The 19406-nt window shown below is 39.0% G+C and overlaps 1 protein-coding gene across 1 annotated transcript in view; it reads left to right on the top strand.

Moving 5' to 3' along the window:
* ano2b (anoctamin 2b) overlaps positions 1-17925 on the top strand; it is a 63930-nt gene extending 46005 nt beyond the window's left edge. Inside the window, exons 21-26 of the mRNA XM_036577450.1 lie at positions 4167-4315; positions 9429-9581; positions 9908-9960; positions 11660-11829; positions 14982-15087; positions 17525-17925. Coding sequence (XP_036433343.1) covers positions 4167-4315; positions 9429-9581; positions 9908-9960; positions 11660-11829; positions 14982-15087; positions 17525-17920 — 1027 coding nt within the window. The 3' untranslated portion in view covers positions 17921-17925. The remainder of the gene's footprint in view (positions 1-4166; positions 4316-9428; positions 9582-9907; positions 9961-11659; positions 11830-14981; positions 15088-17524) is intronic.
* The last annotated feature ends 1481 nt before the right edge of the window (positions 17926-19406 follow it).

Below are 19406 nucleotides of genomic sequence, written 5' to 3'. Positions count from 1 at the left end.
GATGATCTTGATCTGTTTTTGTTTTAAAAAATACAGTGGAAGTTTTCTCATAAGAAGTAGAGAGCTTCAGATGTGTTTTCCAAATGCACTTAATTAAGTAATAATTTACGATCAGCTAGTATGTGATATTTACATACGAATGCCAGTGCTATCTTTTGTCCCTGCTTCACAAAATCTGTGGTTGAGGTAATTACATCTTGAAAGAAGACTTTCATTAATACATGGTCTATTGGTCATTCTCTTCCACTGCTGGTCACCTTGGTTTGTGGCATCTGGAAATGTTCATCATAAGGGAGGAAATCTGTTGTGTTAGAAAGCTAAAACAAAACAATAATAGTATTAATTTATGAGAAAGTTCTGTAACATATGCCTCCAGAAAATTTTAATCATAATAGTTATTTTCATTGTAAGTCTAGAAGTCACAAAGGATGTCTTAAAAATATTAACCATTCTGTGATTAAGTGTATGCTAATATTTTAGTGTGGGCAAGTATTTTTGAAAAATAAGGAAATAAGGAAAAAAAAACTATATCTGAAAAAATGTATACTCTTAATACCTATGAGAAAACTTAAAGGCCAATTTTTTTTAAGTAAAACAAACAGGGCAGAGATTGCTGAGATTAAAGACTTCGCTTCGGAATGTTATTGGGCTGAATTGTTCCCGTTTTTTCAGGCTGTTTAACTTTACAACAGTAACAGTTATTTATGAGTGAAAGTAGAGCTACAACCTTGTCTTTGAGCAGCTTGGCAGAACATGCAGAAGCTTTCAGCCATTAGGACGAATGTTTGTTTACTTTGGAGCGGCACAAACCAAAGAGAATGTCTCTCTGTTAGCTGGAAGTTGCCTTTGGTTTAATATATAGTACCACCTCATTGAATGCTTTTCATGACCTTAAAGGCATTTTGATTTTAAGTCTCATGCTTTAAAAAATTGTTTCTGAGACAATAATACATAGTGGCATTGAGTCCTATGTATGAATTCATTTCTAAAAAGAACAATTTTCAGCAGCTTTCAGTGCTGTTGGAAAAGCAGGTGGCTTTTTTTCCAGATGGCTCCTCATGAAGCTGCTGGAGAGAATGCCAAGAGTTTGTAAAGCTGCATCATGGGAAAAGGAGAATCTAAAGTACAATATACAGTACTGTGTAGAGTCAGAGACCACCCCTTATTTATTTTCATTTCCAGTCAAAATATCCATTAAATACAAGTTATTCATTTTTTGTGAGACATTACTGAGGAGCCCTTCGCCCACTGACAGCTGGGATAGGCTCTGGCAGCCCTCCCCCCCTGCAACCCAGAAGGATAAGTGGTTTAGAAAATGTGTGTGTGTGTGTGTATTACTGAGGAGATTAAATATAAGATAATCCACATACATAAGGACCAGGAATGTCAAAGGAAAATAAATGAAAAACACGGGAGTTTCTGTAATTAAAACTGGAGTTCAAAAAATAAATACATAGATAAAACATACAGAGAAAATTCGAATCCTAACCACTGTGCAAGTCCTGATAGACCACCAAAACTTTGACCATCTGATAAACAACACTTAAAGCTTTCATCTTTGGGAGAGAGGAGAAAATCAAGCTCCACACGTGCTTCAGATCCGAAAAACTCCACAGGTGTTTCTGTCGATACTCCCACTGTGAGATAACAACAAAACACCATGGCCCAATCCCATTTCACCCCTTGCCCCTACCACTTAACCCTTACCCCTCTATTTTGCACGTTTACATGTAGGGGTAGGGTGTCGCCATTTATTTTGAGATAGAAGTGTTAGGGCTACACAGCCTTCCAAACGGAGGTTTTTCAGAGACTCACTCCAAACGGAGGAGAAAAAAGAAAAAACAGCAAGATGGCAGCCAAAAGACTTAAGAAACCCACAAATGTGAGAATTTTCTCTGTTAAAAATACGATAACCATTACATTACCTTAGTTTAATGTCGTTTCAATGTATTATGGTCCTTTTCTAAATAATAAGCGTAAAGAAATCGCTAATAGTACGCTGCTGTCTCAGTAGCTATCTAGCTAAATTTCCCATTCTTCCTTAAATGGAATAAACCACCTCAGGCATCAGAAATGCAGCTCCATTTAAGGTGAAACTGAAAATTCAAACAAGAAGCTGGCGAATGGATGACTTCAGCTTCTCACTGAAGAGTTAGAGGTGATAAGGTGATAAATAATTGTTGCATTCCCCTTTTTGAAAGCATATGATGCCCTAAATTTAACTGAAGCCCAGCAGCGAGGTTGCTGAACTTCACTGCTCCTCTGCTGTTGCCTACAGAGCACCTCTAGTGGCCTGTTCATGAAGTAATGTTCTTTTTTATTTGAGGGTTCTCCCGTTTCATAGGGGAAAATTTCACTCACTTGTAACTCAGTTCCGAGGGGCAAGGTGACACTCAAAAACAAGGGGTAGAGGTAAAAATAAGTAATGGGATTGGGCCTATGAGTCTGAAAGGATTTGTAGCTGTCGAGAATCTGTTACTGAGAAAAAGTAATAGACAAAAAAGAAGAAAATCTGCGAACTGCAAATCAAACAAAGAGGCTGCTGGTGTTCTCAGACCCCCCACCCCAAAGTCCAGACCTCAGCCTTATTGTTCAAGCCTGAACTTTGAAAGTGTGGACATAAAGTCACATGAAGAGAATAGCAGCTGTAACTAAGGCAAAGAGTGGACACACTAAATACTGGAAAAAAAGAAATTGTATTAGTTGTTGAGACATATGTGTAATTTTCTTTTAAATGTTTTTCTGCTTTTTTTCCTGATGCTGAAAAATGAATAACATACTTAAATGGCTGTTTTGACATTTGAAATTGAAGGATGGTCTCTGCACAGTCACTTTTGCACAGTGCTGTGGTTTTGATTTGTATAATACTTTCCATATGTGTTATTTCATAGTTTTGATGTCTTCACTGTTATTCTTAAGATATTAAGGAAGGAAATGCCTCATGAGTAACTGTATCCTCACTTATGACCAATACCACATTTGAGATTGTTTTGAACAGTGAGCAGCTGTACTGCTGCCTGCTCTTTGACTCCCCACTTGTTGTGTATCAGTAGCGTTTTAGTTGCTATTGACACCTGCTTTTCCTCCTGCTTGTGCTTTAATGACCACTGAGCTTCAGGGGCCAGAGTGATGGATAGGGCTGAGGAGAGGAGCAGACATGACACCCGCTGTCGGGTTTCTGGTGTCTCTCATAGATAAAGTGGACGCACACAGATGGGGCAAGAGCAATTAAAGGTCAATTTGTTCTCATATGCTGTGTCTGTCTTTTTAGTGTACGCCTGGCTGCAGTTAGCATGCATGCCTTGCGTGCCTGAGTGTTTGACAGCTCTTTTGAGCAAAGAAAGGAAGGAACTAGTAAAACTTAAATGTAAACAGTATTAGACATGTACAGTTGTGAGGTTTCTAAAGAGTGCAGTTTGGCCTCTCCAGTCTTTTCTTTAGATGGCATGTGATCTGTACATCTGTGTATTTAGTGTAGTGTGGGTTTACTCTAATATGTTATATCCAGTATCCAGATGCTCCCTCTAATAAGTGAATTCAGCCACTTTAATGTACACTCGCTCTGACATAAGCATTCAGCTGAGCACTCACAACTCCTTAGAAAAGCATTACCAGTAAGAGTGGCCACACATGAGCCTTAGTTCACCATGCCCAGTGCTGGGCTGTGGAGTAATGGAGTTTCCTTTTCTGGGGTAATGGAGCACTGACGAATGATGAGTTGGAGTGGCGTTTGTGATACAGAGCTAATCATTCAACGTCAGTCCCTAACCTTACTAATGCTCTTGTGGCTGAATGCAATCAAATCCGCATAGCATGGTTACATAAACTAGTATATGGTTTCCTACAAATTATTTGTAACCTATTAGATTGTAGATGGCTAGAATAATATTAAAATAATTTTCTGTGTGTATCTACTACAAAATTGATTTTATATTACTACAAAATTGATTTTATATTAACTCTTTATTTTTAATTGTATTTTAATAAGGCACTAACACTGCAGATGATCCAGCCACAAATGGCATTAAATAAACTTAGAGAGCATATCACTGTGTGAAATGTGTCCTTAATTTGCTGAAATACCAGTTTCATATATTATTGATTGATGTGAAACTTTTTGTTCTTGTGCCCTGTCTTCTCTGTCCACCATCCTGCCCTCCCTTCAGGAAGCTAAAGAAGCTCTTCCGCTCTCTGAAGGAGAAGAAAATGGCCCCAGAGGAGCGTGAGGAGCAGACGGGCCGAGCTCTGCGCCAGTGGCACCTAGATTACAACCTAGAGCCCTTTGATGGCCTTACACCTGAATACATGGAGATGAGTGAGTGACCGTCCACTTTGAGATTGAATGAGGGCAAAACTGGGGTGAAAACATTCATGACTCCAAGCTTGCCAGTTTACAGTTGAGCCTTGGGTCTGTAGAGTCATTGTGTTCAGTGCAACAGAATGTTTAAAATGACTTCAGATTTAACAGGATAAATAACAACAAATAATCAAGGCTATTTGTGGAGTTATAACAAAATTTATGCAAGTCTGTTTACCAAGTTAAGTTACAAAATAGCAGAAATGAACCAAGCAATACTTACTTGTTTGTGAAACTCAGTGGAACAATATGAGGAGGATTGGTCCAGTTTAACTCCTGAGCTGCTATGTGCAAAAAAGAAAGAAAGTATCTTTTTTAAAAGGTAGCTGGAATCAGTCAAAACCAGAAATAAATTGGCAAGACTGATGGCTGTGGCTGATGACAAATGGCTGAGGCCAAGACCAAGACAAGACTGAGTACAAATACTACCAAGATAAGTCTAAAACCAGTCCAAGATAAGTCCCAGACAATTAAAAACATCTCAAGACGTAAAAACATAAGCTGTGGCCTGTGCAAAAGTTACAGCACATTTTATATTTTATGGGTATTTTTCCAGTATGTTCAACTAAGCAAATAAATATAAACTGTGCATTAAAATGTGCAGAAAATATTTAAGTTTTCTGTAGAGCATGTGTTAACTTATTTACGGTTAGAAAAACAAAATATGAAATTTGACCAGGGTTGTTTAAACTAATAGATACATCTATATATGTTTGAAGTCTAAAAGTTTACTGGGATAGGTACTCATTGGTCCATGGAGGAAATGGGGCAGGTGAGTTTTAGATTCTGCAGCGTTTGTGAGCTTGGGGGTGCTATAATATTGACTTTTTCACTAGGATTCTGTTCATAAGAAACCTTTTAGATCTCAGTATTGCTGTTTATGTCAAAGATTTTCGAGAAAGTGGTCTCAAATCAACTTTTGCATACATTAGAGGCAAAGGACATTTTTGAAAAGTATCTTAGCACTGAGACTGCTCTTTTGAGAGTCTTCAGGGACATTATGACGCATGCTCTGAGGAGGTTTCTATTCTGTTATTACTTGATCTCTTTTGGTAGTAAGATATCCTCTACTACCATCTTACCTGTAGGGTGCCCCAAAGATCCATTCTTGGCACTGTGTTATTTAAATGTATCATTTCTTTTCATTTTTATGCACATAATACTCATCTATGTCTATCTGTAAAACCCAATGGGCCTCATTCACCAATTTCTTTTTAAGTGTGTTCTTAAATGTGTTCTTGAAAAAGGACCTAAGAAAAAGTCTATGTCAGATTCATGATGTGTTCTTAAACCGCATCAAGCTGGTATCAGCAGATATTTGCCTTAAAATATTGCTCAGACAGAAGTTTAGATTTTTCAAACCAATATTTGAAAGAGTTGGGTGATATGGCAAAAGTTTAATATTGCAAATATTGTTTTCACAATTTAACAGTATTTTTAACATCTGATAAGTTAAAACCAACAAAGCAATAACACATTAAAAAAATACTGTCATAATTTTTTATGCTCACAAAAGCATATTGTGATGTAATTTATCACAATAACCATAAATATTATCATATTGTTTTGCCCTAATATTTGCTGACTCATGTTGTACTCTGGAAGAGCAGAATGATTAAGGGACGCTGGGTTAAGTGTTCATCTGTAATGCACTTCATCTGTAATGCTAATGCATGTAGTTCCAGTTTTCACATTTTATAAATGATCAATATCAGCATTGGCAGATATGTACAAAATAAATATGGAATCTCAGCATCAGCCCACAATTCCTATTGGTTCCCATGGTTCCCATTCCTACTAAAATGAGACGTGCCTTGTCATTTCATAACAGAGTATTATTCATGGTTTTGTGTCATCATGCCTAGACTATTGAAATGATTTGTTTACCTGCCTTAGTCAAAGGCAAAGTCATATCTGTGAATTGTTAGCTCCCTATTCAGGTCTTCACATCAATGGCTTTTGGCTGTCCTAAGGATGAAGCTGAAATGATGGGAGGACTATGTATTTCCTGCTTGTTCCCTTAAGCTTTGGAACAGTCTTCCCTTTGATATTAGACTCTCTGATTCAATGGCCACTTTTAGGAGACGGCTTAAGCCTTATTTTTATTCTTTGGCTTGTAACTACATGCAGCATGTTTAATATGTGCTTTAGTGTTTTTTTTGTTTTCTGTCTGGGTTCTGTTTGCGTTCAATATTAGTGTGCCTTATATAAATAAAGATTACTTAATTACTTGCTATAACAATACGCATGAAATATTTGAGGGAAAAAGAGAGAGGACATAGAACATGTTAATAAATAGAAACTGCTCTTCAAACTACACCTCAATGGAGATAGGCAGCTCACAGGTAAGAGTATAGCACGTCAGTCTTGGGCGTTTTTGAAGCATGCCCTCTGGCCTGATCTGCGTAAACCATTGTTTTGCTGCAGAGAGAAAATAGCGAATGTCAATCAAGTCAAAGCTGGAAATGCCATTTCCCACAAAGGTTATGTTCCATCTGTGTCAGACTGGCGGAGAAGCAGTCTTGTGTTCCGTCACCCCAGCCAGAGACTGTAGATTGTAATTTCTTTTCACAAAGGATCGTTGGTTACTTGGAATCTCTAATCTGGAGTCATTGGCTCATAGCGCTATAGGGTTTCTCACAGATTTGAGTTGCTTTTAAAGAGAGACATTTGTTGTACAAATGGTGTTCTAAAATTTAAGTGTAGGTTGCTGACATAGCTGTAGTCGAGACCTGGACTCAGAACAGTACTAGCTGTGTGCTGTCAAAACAGGACCAAGGAGCCTATTTCTCTATTTCCACAAAATAAGGTGTAAAGTATTGATATATTTTTAGGGCTTTTTTCTGTGACCGGCAGCACAGGCTCTAACCAAGCGCAGAGCAACATGTAAACAGGGCAAAGTTGAGTTAAGAGAGTGAATGCATTATCAAAAGGCATGCTTAGGTGTGTTGCAGTGACAGCCTATAAGATTAACTCCTCTCATCCCCTTTAAGAGCTACATGTGCTCTTAATGACACAAGAGCACTGCCTTCTTAGAGAAAAAATTGGAAAAAGTTCAGATGACACAAATATGACCAATCATCAAAAAATTGCATACTTTTATAACAATCACAACAAATAATGATGTTATATTTTAATTTACTTATGCAGCACTTCTGTATTATAAATGTATTGGTGAAGTGGCACAACAGATCATGTGGAGTGGCGCAACAGTTATATAGTTTGATTGGAAAGGCTTGCTAAGGTAGTTAGTGAGATTGAACGAGCTGACTTCCTTAATTGTGTGGGTGTCTGGTGCATTTTGAAAATTATAAAAACAGAAGTCTATATTTTAGTCTCATTATAAGCCTCTGTAACAGATTGTTTACTGATCTAGATATATTCAATTTGCTTCCTTCATTTCCATAACAACTTAGAAACGTCCGCCAGCAGCAAGCAGAGATCTGACATGGCAAGAAAAAGTGCAAGTAGACACATAACATTATTCTGTTCGATTGCACTGAAAGTAGGGTCCTAAGACTCTTTCAGAAATGCTCAGCATCAACTCATCTATAACTTTTAGTGTTGGTGAATTATTACTTTGCCTTTTTCTCAAGAGTGTTGAGACTGTGGTCTTGTCCACACTCATAAATCTCAAGACCATGACGTGATAAAATCCTCTGCTTCAGTCCCAGGCTCTAAAATGTACAGGTCTTTGTCTCAAGGAATACAGTCTTGACTACAGCTCTGGAATCCAGTTCTGCATTTAGACAGTTGAAATCTAATTTGCTTTATATTCCCATTCCTACATTTGAACTTTGAGCTTCACACTATTTGCTGAAATGTACATAAATCAAAATGAAAAAGATCTGGATAAACTTACATAGTCCAAAAATGTCAAAAGTAACATTAAATTGCAATATGATTTAGAGAAGGACCATTTTGTGACGTTAAGTATACAAATATAGAACATTTGAATCTTAAGTGTAGGGTTTAAATGTCAGTTCATGCTTCAGTTTAACTTCTTGAACAAGACAAGTTGTCTATGCAATTTTCAGAATTCTTTTCTCTCTTGTTTTTGCTTCTCAAGCTTTTTCATTTCCTCTCTTCATTTTTAATGCGTGTGAAGGTTAGTAGAGAACAGCACAACTCATCTGTGACTGCTAGATCTACTCTGTCAGCAGTCTGCTGACTGACTCACCCCTGACTGTCCCTTTTTTCCAGACTTTTACTTATTAACACACCCTACACTTTTACTGCCTGTAACCACTACCTAACGTGAGCACATGTCTGATCATGAGCTATATCTAAAAAGCTAGAACAGCTCTATGCCCCATGAAGGCAGTATGTAAAATTGTGTATAATACTGCAAGATACTTTTGGTTCATCACTATTTATCAGGCCATATTACGATTTGTTGAAATTATAAGCATGAGCTAGTGTTGATGATGAGGTTTTAAAAGATCAGTTTAATCCCATATCTGTAATCATGAATACGTGGTGAAACTCAAGATGATACGCAAATCAATGCTGCTTTATATGCCAGAGCATCTTATCCAGACTAATGTTTGGGGACCCTTTTTTAGGATTTGCATTTCCATACATCATCCCACAGATTTGCAAATTACAAAGACACCTGATTGTGACCCTATTTAACTACAGGCCTGCTGTTCTGTGTCATCATATCGTGACACTTGTATCATGATATATATATTTTATCATGACATTGCTGCCAGTGCCCAGCATTTTCCAGTAACGTCACTGAGTACCTAAAATTACTCTCCAAAGAACGTGAAAATGCTTAGGCCGATGTAAAGAAAATCAGCACCTCAGTAATATACAACACAGATGATAGTGTAAAATGAGTCTGGTGTCTGAGGCCCTCATTCTTTTAATCAGTTCAGGTTTTTATAAACACTGTGCCGTAGTGCAGTGCAAAAGCTTGCAGCGCAGCCCGTGTTTATTGCTCTTCGGCATGGTACTGAACGTTTGCAGATTGAACAGACACAAGCATGATGAAAGTGAGCTCAAGGCCCTTTATCTCTTCCGTCTGTTTGTTTGTGTGTTTCTTTCTTCTTCTCCACGCCCACAGTCATCCAGTTTGGCTTCGTCTCCCTTTTCGTGGCCTCCTTCCCTCTGGCTCCACTCTTCGCTCTCTTGAACAACGTCATCGAGATCCGACTGGATGCTAAGAAGTTTGTCACTGAACTACGCCGGCCAGATGCAGTGAGAGCGAAAGATATCGGTACTGGGTTTCATTTATACATGCTGTAAATGATCTAAAGAACAGATAGACAGTGTGGCTGCGTTCACATTGTAAGCATAGTGTAATCACATGGCCATGTATCAGATATTTAGGCTTATCTAATATCTAATCTAGGACTACATATGGAAGTTTTAAGTATGTATTCAGCTCTAAAAAACTCAGATCTGTGTTATATTTAGGCAAAAATGTGCGCCACTTAACACTGTAATGTGAATGTATCCTGTCTATTTAGCAGCATGCAAGCAGTTTTGTGGAAGACGAACTGCTTTTGGAATTTGACTTCCGTGTTCATTTTTCTCTTTCAGGAATCTGGTACAACATCCTTAGCGGCTTGGGCAAGTTTTCAGTAATCATCAACGTAAGTGTCAGTTCGATACCTTAGGCTGTATGTTCTTTGCGCTTTTTATGACTTTAAATGAAACAGTACGTAAGCTGTGGGAAGAATTGCTACAAATTACGAAACAGTTTTTTCCGACAGTGCAGTCTGATTTGTTGAGAAACCTTTATAATGTTCTGTTATTTTTCCACTTTAACTGTATTATTCCACTGAGCACCAGTTGCTAAGCAAGAACTCTCATTACTTTAGCATATGCAAAAACAGAAAGAGAGTACAACACAACTACATTTTAAAATCCAAACAAGCTGTGACGGCGGAGCAACTAAACAGACTAGAATTAAACAGAAACTAACAGAATACAGTTTAGCAAAAAATAGGCTGTGAAATGAAACAAAATGACATTAATTTGAAAAAGCTGAGCTGAACCTCATATTGCGCAAAAGGTGAATTGGTGAATGTGCCAATATTAAAGCACATTTTATACGTTTGAGGCTTTTTTATTTCACTTTTTTCTGTGTTTTGCAGGACTGTTGTATAAAAACAATAGAACACTCGAGGTTGTGTGTTATTGCAAGTAACACTGCAAATGATTATCTACTCACCTTCAGCTCAAGCCTATGACCGAATCACAGTTATCAATAATACACTCACTCTCGTGTTCTATTGTTTGTCACAACCCTTTGAATTGAAGCGATGAATTGAAAGGTAGAAGAGTTTCCCCTTCTGTCATTCCATTCTGGGGAAGAGTATTGTGCCTCCCCATGATAGGCTGTGGGCCTGTAGTGAGGATTATTTTGCATCAAATGTCAGATAAGCCCTGGATTACAGCCACTCTACTTAATATGGGCCAGAGATCTCAAAGGCAAACATATGATGGAATGCTTTGAAGTGTGCTCTCTAAAGCAGGTTGCCCAAAGTGGGAAAGAATATGATTTCAAAGTACTGACTTTATTTTTCCACTGTGTTTAACTGTTATACTTAACTTTCACGCATGTCTCATGAGATCATTTGATATGATCGCTAATAACGTCCAATAATAGGTACATTTGTTTTGAGGATTTTAAGAAAGGACAGCCTTTGTGCCTCATTTTCATGCCCCAAGTTCATTCGCAAATGCCTGGCAAGGTTACTTTAATATAATTTAATAGAAATGTGATTTGTGAAGTATGAGAAAAATAAGCAGGCTGGACCTCAGGCCAGAGTGAACAGTGTAGCTGGCCTGCTTGTGGGAAGATAAGCAATGAATCCTTTCATTGGGTCCAGCTGTGGTTGGAACTTGCTGATTAGCATAGATGCAAACTCAAAGCAAGGCGTCTGCTTGCTTTCCCTATCCCTTTTGATAGTTATTGTTTTGCTTGTAGCTCATTGAAAGAAGTGGAGGCATTCTAAATTTGTTTGTTTTTGTTCGTAGAAGCAGATATTTTATATGATTTTATGATATTTGATTGATCTGTTATTGGTGTGCATGCAGTCTTGAACTGCAGAAAGCAAATTTAATTTCTATGAAATATTTGTCATTGTTTGGCTTTGAAATAAACAGAACTCAAACAAGATTCAGACCTGCCAATACAGAATGTAAATTTAATCTACTTGTAATTCTTAATGTGATTAACTATTTACTTGTGTATTTACATTTAAATAATTATGTAACATAATAGAATAACGGCAATAGATGTAGTAATTTAAAAGTTTATTTATCTTGTCTTGTTATTTTTTTCAGGCTTTTGTCATCTCCTTCACATCAGACTTCATCCCACGGCTGGTTTATCAGTACATGTACAGTGAGACTGGCACTATGCATGGCTTCATCGACCACACCCTGTCCTACTTCAATGTGAGCCATTTCAAAGCAGGCACAGCGCCTGCTTCGTCAGCTGTCACGGTGTGCAGGTGAGGCCCTCAGCAGTAGTTTAATACTTTCAAAGAATCATTATGGGTTCTTAATCTGTATGTTTACATTGGGTACATGGAGCAGAGAATGCAAAGAAAGCAACGCTCACACAAGCAATATGCTTTATAAGGAAATTGTATGAGAAACTGACACTGGATCTAAGCAGGTTGCTTAATTTAGCCTAGGCAGTTTAACCAAATTTAGCTGAACCAATTCAATTTCAAAGGGTGTTTGTTTCAAAAGTCACAGAGTAAATGAGTGGTCAGCAGCCATGTGATTTCATGGTTTCTTCCCATTTCACATGGGTCTAAAATAAACATGTCTTGCACGTCTTGCGTACACTTAACAGTGCAGGACCACACCATGGGAGATCGCATCTATTTTGCATCAGTTTCCCTGCATGGCCGTACTGCCACGTCACTAGAACAGCTCACGCTATGCCTTTCTTAGCTTTACAGTTCACCTCTACGACACCCAACAATGAGCTCAGCAAAATTGTCTTGCAGTTCCAGCTCTGTGCTTTGTTTGAGTGGACGAGGTACAATGAAGATGGGAAAAGATGACTTCACACCCTTCTTTTAGCATGGGGCAGCTCAGATCTTAATGGGCTGGATGCTGTACTGGCCTTCCTCGAGGGCTTTAAATCTTTAATCTTATATCAAAACACTGACATCATGCATTTGAAGCAATTGCTCCCCCATAATGGTCCAGTAGAGTCCAGTGGAGGCCAGTGCGGGCCCTGTAAGTGTTGAAAGGATAATCAGTTTAACCATGTGGAAGAAGAATAAACTATAGCTGAAATGAATGAGAGCATTAGTATTGCACAGAATAGCCAGGGAATTGTCAGTAGTTTGCAATATTGGATGTGTAACAAAGGGTTTTTCTTTCTGGGAACTAATGAGATAAACCTACGGCTAACCTGTACACTGGATGCTGAAGAGTGCTCATTGTCTTCACACAAGTACACAATGTGCCTATTTGTTAGTTTGTCAGAGAAAGTTTTTTCACTTTTTCTGCACCTAGCTAACATCAGTCAGAGTAGTCAGCCTAGTTAATGATACAGCCACACCAGGCTGGTTGTCTCTGTTACATCCTTAATGATGCACGTCCTTGGCAATATGCTCACGGTATGACGTGTTTCATAGTAGCACAGTATAATACATTTACTTACTCACAAACAACAAGCAAACTCTGCTCATTTTACTATACTGTTAAAGCTGAATTGTTAGTCTGTTTGTTTTCTTTGTCTACCTATGACGGAATGTAACCAAGCCAAATAGTGATTTAACAAATTTTCACACCTTGATTGGTTAACCGAGTACTTGAGTTCCTGTGCACATCCCTGTTTGATATCTGTTTGCATCGTGTTGCAGTGTTGAACTCGTTTTCCAGAAGTGATTTGAATGACATAATTGTACATTTCGTCACATTGTTACACTCGCTGTTTCTCTGTAACTGGTCTGACAGGTAAGGATTACTTTGAACCCTGGCTAAAATTACTTGGAGACTGCAAGGCATTGTTTGCTCTTTTCCTCGATAATTCCTGCAAAACAATTTTAGGAAAATAAGACTGACCGATTCTCCTGAATTTTTGAGTCATGTTCGTAACTACATTTAGGTTTACAGCTAATCCGACCATTTGACGCTTCAGAAGAAGAGAAATCAGACAAATGATATGTTTCCGCTACTGAACTGGAATGGACATTTTTATTTTCCATCACATACATGGTCAGTTTGTGTGAGACAACAATTTCTGCAGTGATAAACGACAATTATACCCATCTATCTTCAGTCTTTTGTGTCTTTTCCTGTTTTCTTGTGATAAGCTGATGAAAGGTAGCAGCAGAGATAAGCCTCAGATAATGCAGCTATAATTGGCAGGGAAATATCCTCAGGATAGGGTGTAGGGTGGGTAGAAGTGGTATCTTAGAATTGAAAGAGAGTAACAGAGCAAGAAAAGCATATAGATTCCACACCAGCCCTCCATCATACACATGAAGTGTAAGATCTAGAAGGCTGCTTTAATGTGTTTGGTGGCTTTGATGACACAAGCTGGAGGGCAGTGGTGAAGAATGCTGTTATCAGAGACAGATGGACTCTGCTGGTGCAGACAGTTGGGAACAGGATGACCCCTCTGCTGGCACATTTTAGCCACTCTCCCCAGAGACTTTAGTGGCACCATGATGTCAGGATTTTACCACCCCTGTGTGTTTGGTGTCTATGTGTGTGTATGTGAGGGAAAGAATGAGGGAAGTACTGAGGAGGGGTAGTGGTGGTATTGCTGTCTACATGCTATAAATATTCTTTCTAAATACCGTGAAATATACAGTGGTTATGGATGACTAAATCAAGTAAATCTTGATCTCTACCATATATGCAGTTTTTGCTAAAATAGCTCTACATAAATGAGGAGTTTCAGCTTGAGAAATTATTTCTCCAGACGAAGACTGCTGCTTGTCTTAGGCAATATAAACCAGTCTTACACGTTCCAAGAATATTACTGTATATGGCAATGAAGTCAAATAGTAGCAGTGTAGCTCCTGAAGCCTCGCTGTTTTGATAATTCAGTACAGGAAATCAAAACTCTGGGGAACTTGCTAGGTTACAGCCAATTTAATCTAATGCTATGAAAACTGAAGGTTCAGCCATATTCTGTAAGGTTTTCATTGACTTTGCTGACCGTATCTGTCCCACAGGGTCTTATAATCACGTTCTTACCGCAGCGGTATCTGATGACTTTCGACACTGGAACATCAACATTTTATTCTGTAACTATTTTGTGATGGCTTGTGATAACCTGAAAGCTCTTGTGAAGTTTTTCTCCACTCTTCGCTTGAGTTGATCTTAGAATCTGACACACAAAGAACATGCTGTGGAGCAAGATCACAGACACAAGTAGGTGTTGAGAGAAAAGCCACAGTTTTCATGCCTTCCTAGGCCTTTAAAAAGTGTACTCTAAATCTCCTGGAATGATTAATAAGGACGTCTTATTGTCTTTCACCATGTAGCACTCTGAAAGAATGTGTGAAGCATGTGCTACTGATTTGCCCTCTGTTTTTATTGCCGGACAGCAAAACAGCTCACTGTTGAAGACTGCTGCCTTAAATATCCCCCTCTGAACACAAATGTTTAACTGCTCTTCGGTCTGCAGGTACAAGGACTACAGAGAGCCACCCTGGTCGTCAGAGCCGTACCAGTTCTCAAGACAGTACTGGTCAGTCCTAGCAGCTCGACTGGCCTTTGTCATACTCTTTCAGGTATGGATTTCGAGTTGGCTACTATAGGGGTATAAATCTTTGATGTTACAGTGTTTTCAATGTCATTAATCCTTCAGAAATTATTCAGTGGTTCAGACTTCAAATTTCACCACAATTTGATTTGATAATGCTGGTATGATTTTTAAAAATAAACTGGAAAATTAGCGTACGTTTACGCAGTAGTGGAATATACATACATACATACATACATGCATCATCTAAACCACTTATCCTTCTGGGTCACGGTAGAGTGCTGGAGCCTATCCCAGCTGTCATTGGGCGGAAGGCAGGATACACCCTGGACAGGTCACCAGTCCATCGCAGGGCAGACAGACAGACATACACAGTCACTCACACCTAGGGGCAATTTAGCAAGTCCAATCGGCCTGACAGCATGTTTTTGGACTGTGGGAGGAAACCGGAGTACCCGGAGGAAACCCACGCAGACACGGGGAGAACATGCAAACTCTACCCAGAAATGACCCTAGTCACCCTGCCGGGAATCGAACCCAGGCCAGTCTTGCCGTGCCACCCCCAGTAGTGGAATATAGAATTTCAAAATATACACTAAGTCTAAAAATAGCCAGAGAAGGTAAAAAATGGGCAAGTACACTCCTGTACAGGAAAATGGGCCAAGCCCAAAATACAAATGTTTTTTACTAATGGTTTTGGTCACAGTCCAGATTTAAGCCCTATAGAAAAGATTTGGTCTCACATTAAACAAACTACAATATTGACTCTTCTTTCTATAAAAGGCTATAAGTTTAGCCATAAGACTTCAACATCCAAAGAAATCAAAGGGAAAAGCTCTCCCATACTAAGTTACTTGGTCTATTTGTTTAATTATTGCTAATTTACTCACTAATGATTTGCCGCTAAGACCATTAAAACTTAATGTTTTGTCATTTTTTGGCTTGGCCCATTTTTTAGTGCCGGAGTGAACTTTACCGTCCCTATAGTCAAATGTAGTTGATTCCACTCCAACATTTTATAATCATTAAAGTTCTACCAACTTCAGATTAATGCATCACAATGCATTGATGCATTTGTACACTGTTCAGCCGCCACCATTCACCCTAGAAAATCCTCTTTCACTGCAACTCACATAGAATGGAGGCCTTCTCTTTTTGTCATGGAGAGAAATCATTTTTGACCTCATCAGATTTTGTCCAGGCATTACTTTACAACTGTGCTTTTTGGCCTATGTGATTTACTTTAACCCAAATCCCAGAGAGTTGCTGATTGCAGCAGAGTGAGGTCAAGCTTCCAAACACATAAAAATGCACTGCCGTGTATTTATGACTCCTGTTCATGAGGCAGGTTTTCCTCTATAAAAATGCTGCTAATGATGTAATGTAGTTTTCAAAGGTTGATGCTGACAATAGAACATACTGTATGTGCTTTAGTACTTTTAGTGGGGAAAAAGGAATTTTGGCCAGGTGTTATAGTAGCACCTCCAATTTAGAGGTGTGGAGAATGTGGGGAAAGTCAGCAAAAACACTTTGCTTTTATGGATCAGCACAGTAAGTCAATTCTTGGGCTCTTTGTTATTTGTTATCTACACTCCCTACATTCCTTGTTAGGATGCATGAGCAGCAACAAAACACATTATTTAAATGGATTAAACAAGATTCTGTGTTTAAAATGCAAAATAGTACCACAATTCCTTACTGTGTACTGCGAAAAAGGGTATATTACTAATTCCTTTTTGAAAAAGCTTAATTTACCTTTTTTAAATGTAGTTTTAAATGGAAAATAATTCAAAATTAATGGAATGTAATTGGTAAATGTGGCTGGTATTGCATAATCCTTTAGGTTATGTTACTAATTGCATTTTTAATTAGGTGATCAGTAATCTGTAACAGAATACATTTTGAAAGTAACCTTCCCAGCCGCTGTGTGTTAGTAATCATTGCTCGTAACAGATAACATTGGCACAAGAGAAGTGAGTGAAATGTAACACCATGACGTCCTGTCGGCTTAAAGAAACACACACATTAAGAGATATTCTGTCTGCATTCTAAAGCGGTCTATTGTTTTCTTCCTGCTCCACCCTCTTATGGTCAGCTTCTCATTCTCTCCCTCCTCCCACTACCTTTTATCAACATCTGTTGATTAATGATTCTTTTTATAATATTTTTTAGAATTAATTCACCCGTCAACTATTGTCTTAATAAATTAAATTAATTAACATATTATACCTTCTTTAGTTCCTCTCCTAAAGCCAACACTTCCTGTATTGCTTATTTTTCTATAGTGCTTTCCATCAGTGAACTTGTGAGAAAAATGAAAACAGTAAGTGTTAAGTTGGCTTTAGTGACAGGAGATGGATTTTGGCTGTTTATTTGAAGGAGTCTTGAGTGTGACTTTCTGTACTGACCTATTGAGCTCCTGCATTGTTGTAGCTGTAATGTTTACTTGTGTGTCTGCATACCAGAACCTGGTGATGTTCATGGGCCTGCTGGTAGCATGGGTGATCCCCGATGTGCCGAAGAACGTCAGTGAGCAGCTGAAGCGGGAGAAGACACTGCTGGTGGACGTCTTCATGAACGAGGAGAAGGAGAAACTCCAGCTCATCCAAAGCCTCTTCTCCAAAGAGGCCACGCATACCCGGCAGCAGCAATCCCCGCTGTCCCAGCTGGCACAGGACACCTCGGAACCGCAGCTTCCCCTGCCCCACCTTGCCCAGACTGACGACCCAGTCGCTGCAGGAGCCACCATCCCATTGACCGCACGGTCCCGCACCCGCCCCCGAGCCGCCAGCTTCAGCCAGTTCACCCGCCAGGGTTCCACATCGCCCCACAGTGAGGCAGGCAGGCACACGGCCGTGTGAGCGTAGGGAGGGGGGGCGGTCACCTGGCCAATCAATCTTCAGAGTGCCCAGAGTGCTGGGAGTGGAGGACTTAGGAGAGGAGAAGAAAGGAGGAGGGCATGGCTGAGCTCTCCATTGAGTTTGTTAAGGGGGGGACATGGCACCCTCTATGCAGTGTTTTCTCACTGGAGCAAAAGTAAGAGAGGTCATTATTTATGTAATCCCTGTACTGTAATGTCTGAAGCATATGTCCACAGGCGGCATGTTTTATTTTATTTCTTTTTAAAGCCGTGATGTGTCCACGCAATTTGCAGAGGAGTCAAAATCATCCCGGCCGAGGGGCCGAGGCTTAGTAGAAAGGCCTGCGGTCATTCCATGCACAGTTGAAGCAGACACTGGAGTAGGAGTGGGATTCTGACAGTCTCTTATCCTAGGGGCCTCTTGCACATTTTGGAATGTTTATTTTTCTCCCCATCTGTTTTAAGACTAAGAGGAAGAGTTTTTTTTTTTGGCTCAACTCGAAAACTAAAGTGCACATCTGGTCCATACTCATGGCGGTCATTGCACAATTTGTGGAACTGCACAAACACAAACTGCTTTGCAAATTTTATGAGATGTAGCGTATCACAGCAAATAATTATAACTTTTCATTTTCTCAGGTAATGACATCACTGTAGGTTTTATTTGTTTTATCTGAATAATGTGACATCTCTTGGTTTAATAGAGATTATGAAACTCATCAGTCAATAAGAGATAAGGAACAAAAACTGTACTTTAATGCACAAATTGTATTGTACAAAAAAATCAATACATAATACAGTGAGTGTCAAATGTGTCAAATGTTGTTACAGATCTCTCTCTTTAAAGATGCAAATCCTCATAGACAGCACACAATGACTTGTTCAGTTTGCTGATAGGTAAATAAGGCCATGAGGCACGCCGCTGGGGTGTGTCTCAGGGTGTCTTTTAAGGTCTGTTGATAAGATCCATGTATGTGTTAGGGCCTTGTGGTAAGTCCTGGACTTTTGCAGCTTATTGTAATTTATGATTGTTTTTTTAATGGACTTCAACATACTGATAGTTGCAATGCACCTCATCCATTGAGAAATCATAGGTTGATCTGAGAATCATAAGATGTAAAACAAAATAGATTTCGAAAAACAGAAGAGTGATGGCATGCCTGGTCTACCAAGCTCAGCCTTTTAAAACTGTGCTGTGTAATTTTGCCGAGACTTTGGGACATCAGAAATGAGCATGATAATCACTTTGAGGGTTTGGCCTCTATTTTTTGGCGTCTATGCCAGTTAGGTTTAGATAGCCATGCAACTGTGAGCAAGTAAATGTACTTCCTATTATACGTGACCACAAATTTCAGCACATATTGCCTTAGATTGCTATATTAGAATTACAAACTAAATGAGTGTCAAATCTTGCTACAGATTTTTCTCCTTAAAGACGCAAATCCTAAAACAAGAAGAACTTGCTGAGTTTGCTTATAGGTAAACCT

Source organism: Colossoma macropomum, unplaced genomic scaffold, assembly GCF_904425465.1.
Source record: "Colossoma macropomum unplaced genomic scaffold, Colossoma_macropomum, whole genome shotgun sequence".
NCBI classification, from domain to species: domain Eukaryota; kingdom Metazoa; phylum Chordata; class Actinopteri; order Characiformes; family Serrasalmidae; genus Colossoma; species Colossoma macropomum.
Note: the sequence above shows the minus strand (reverse complement) of the source record. Positions and strands in the feature narration are given on the sequence as shown.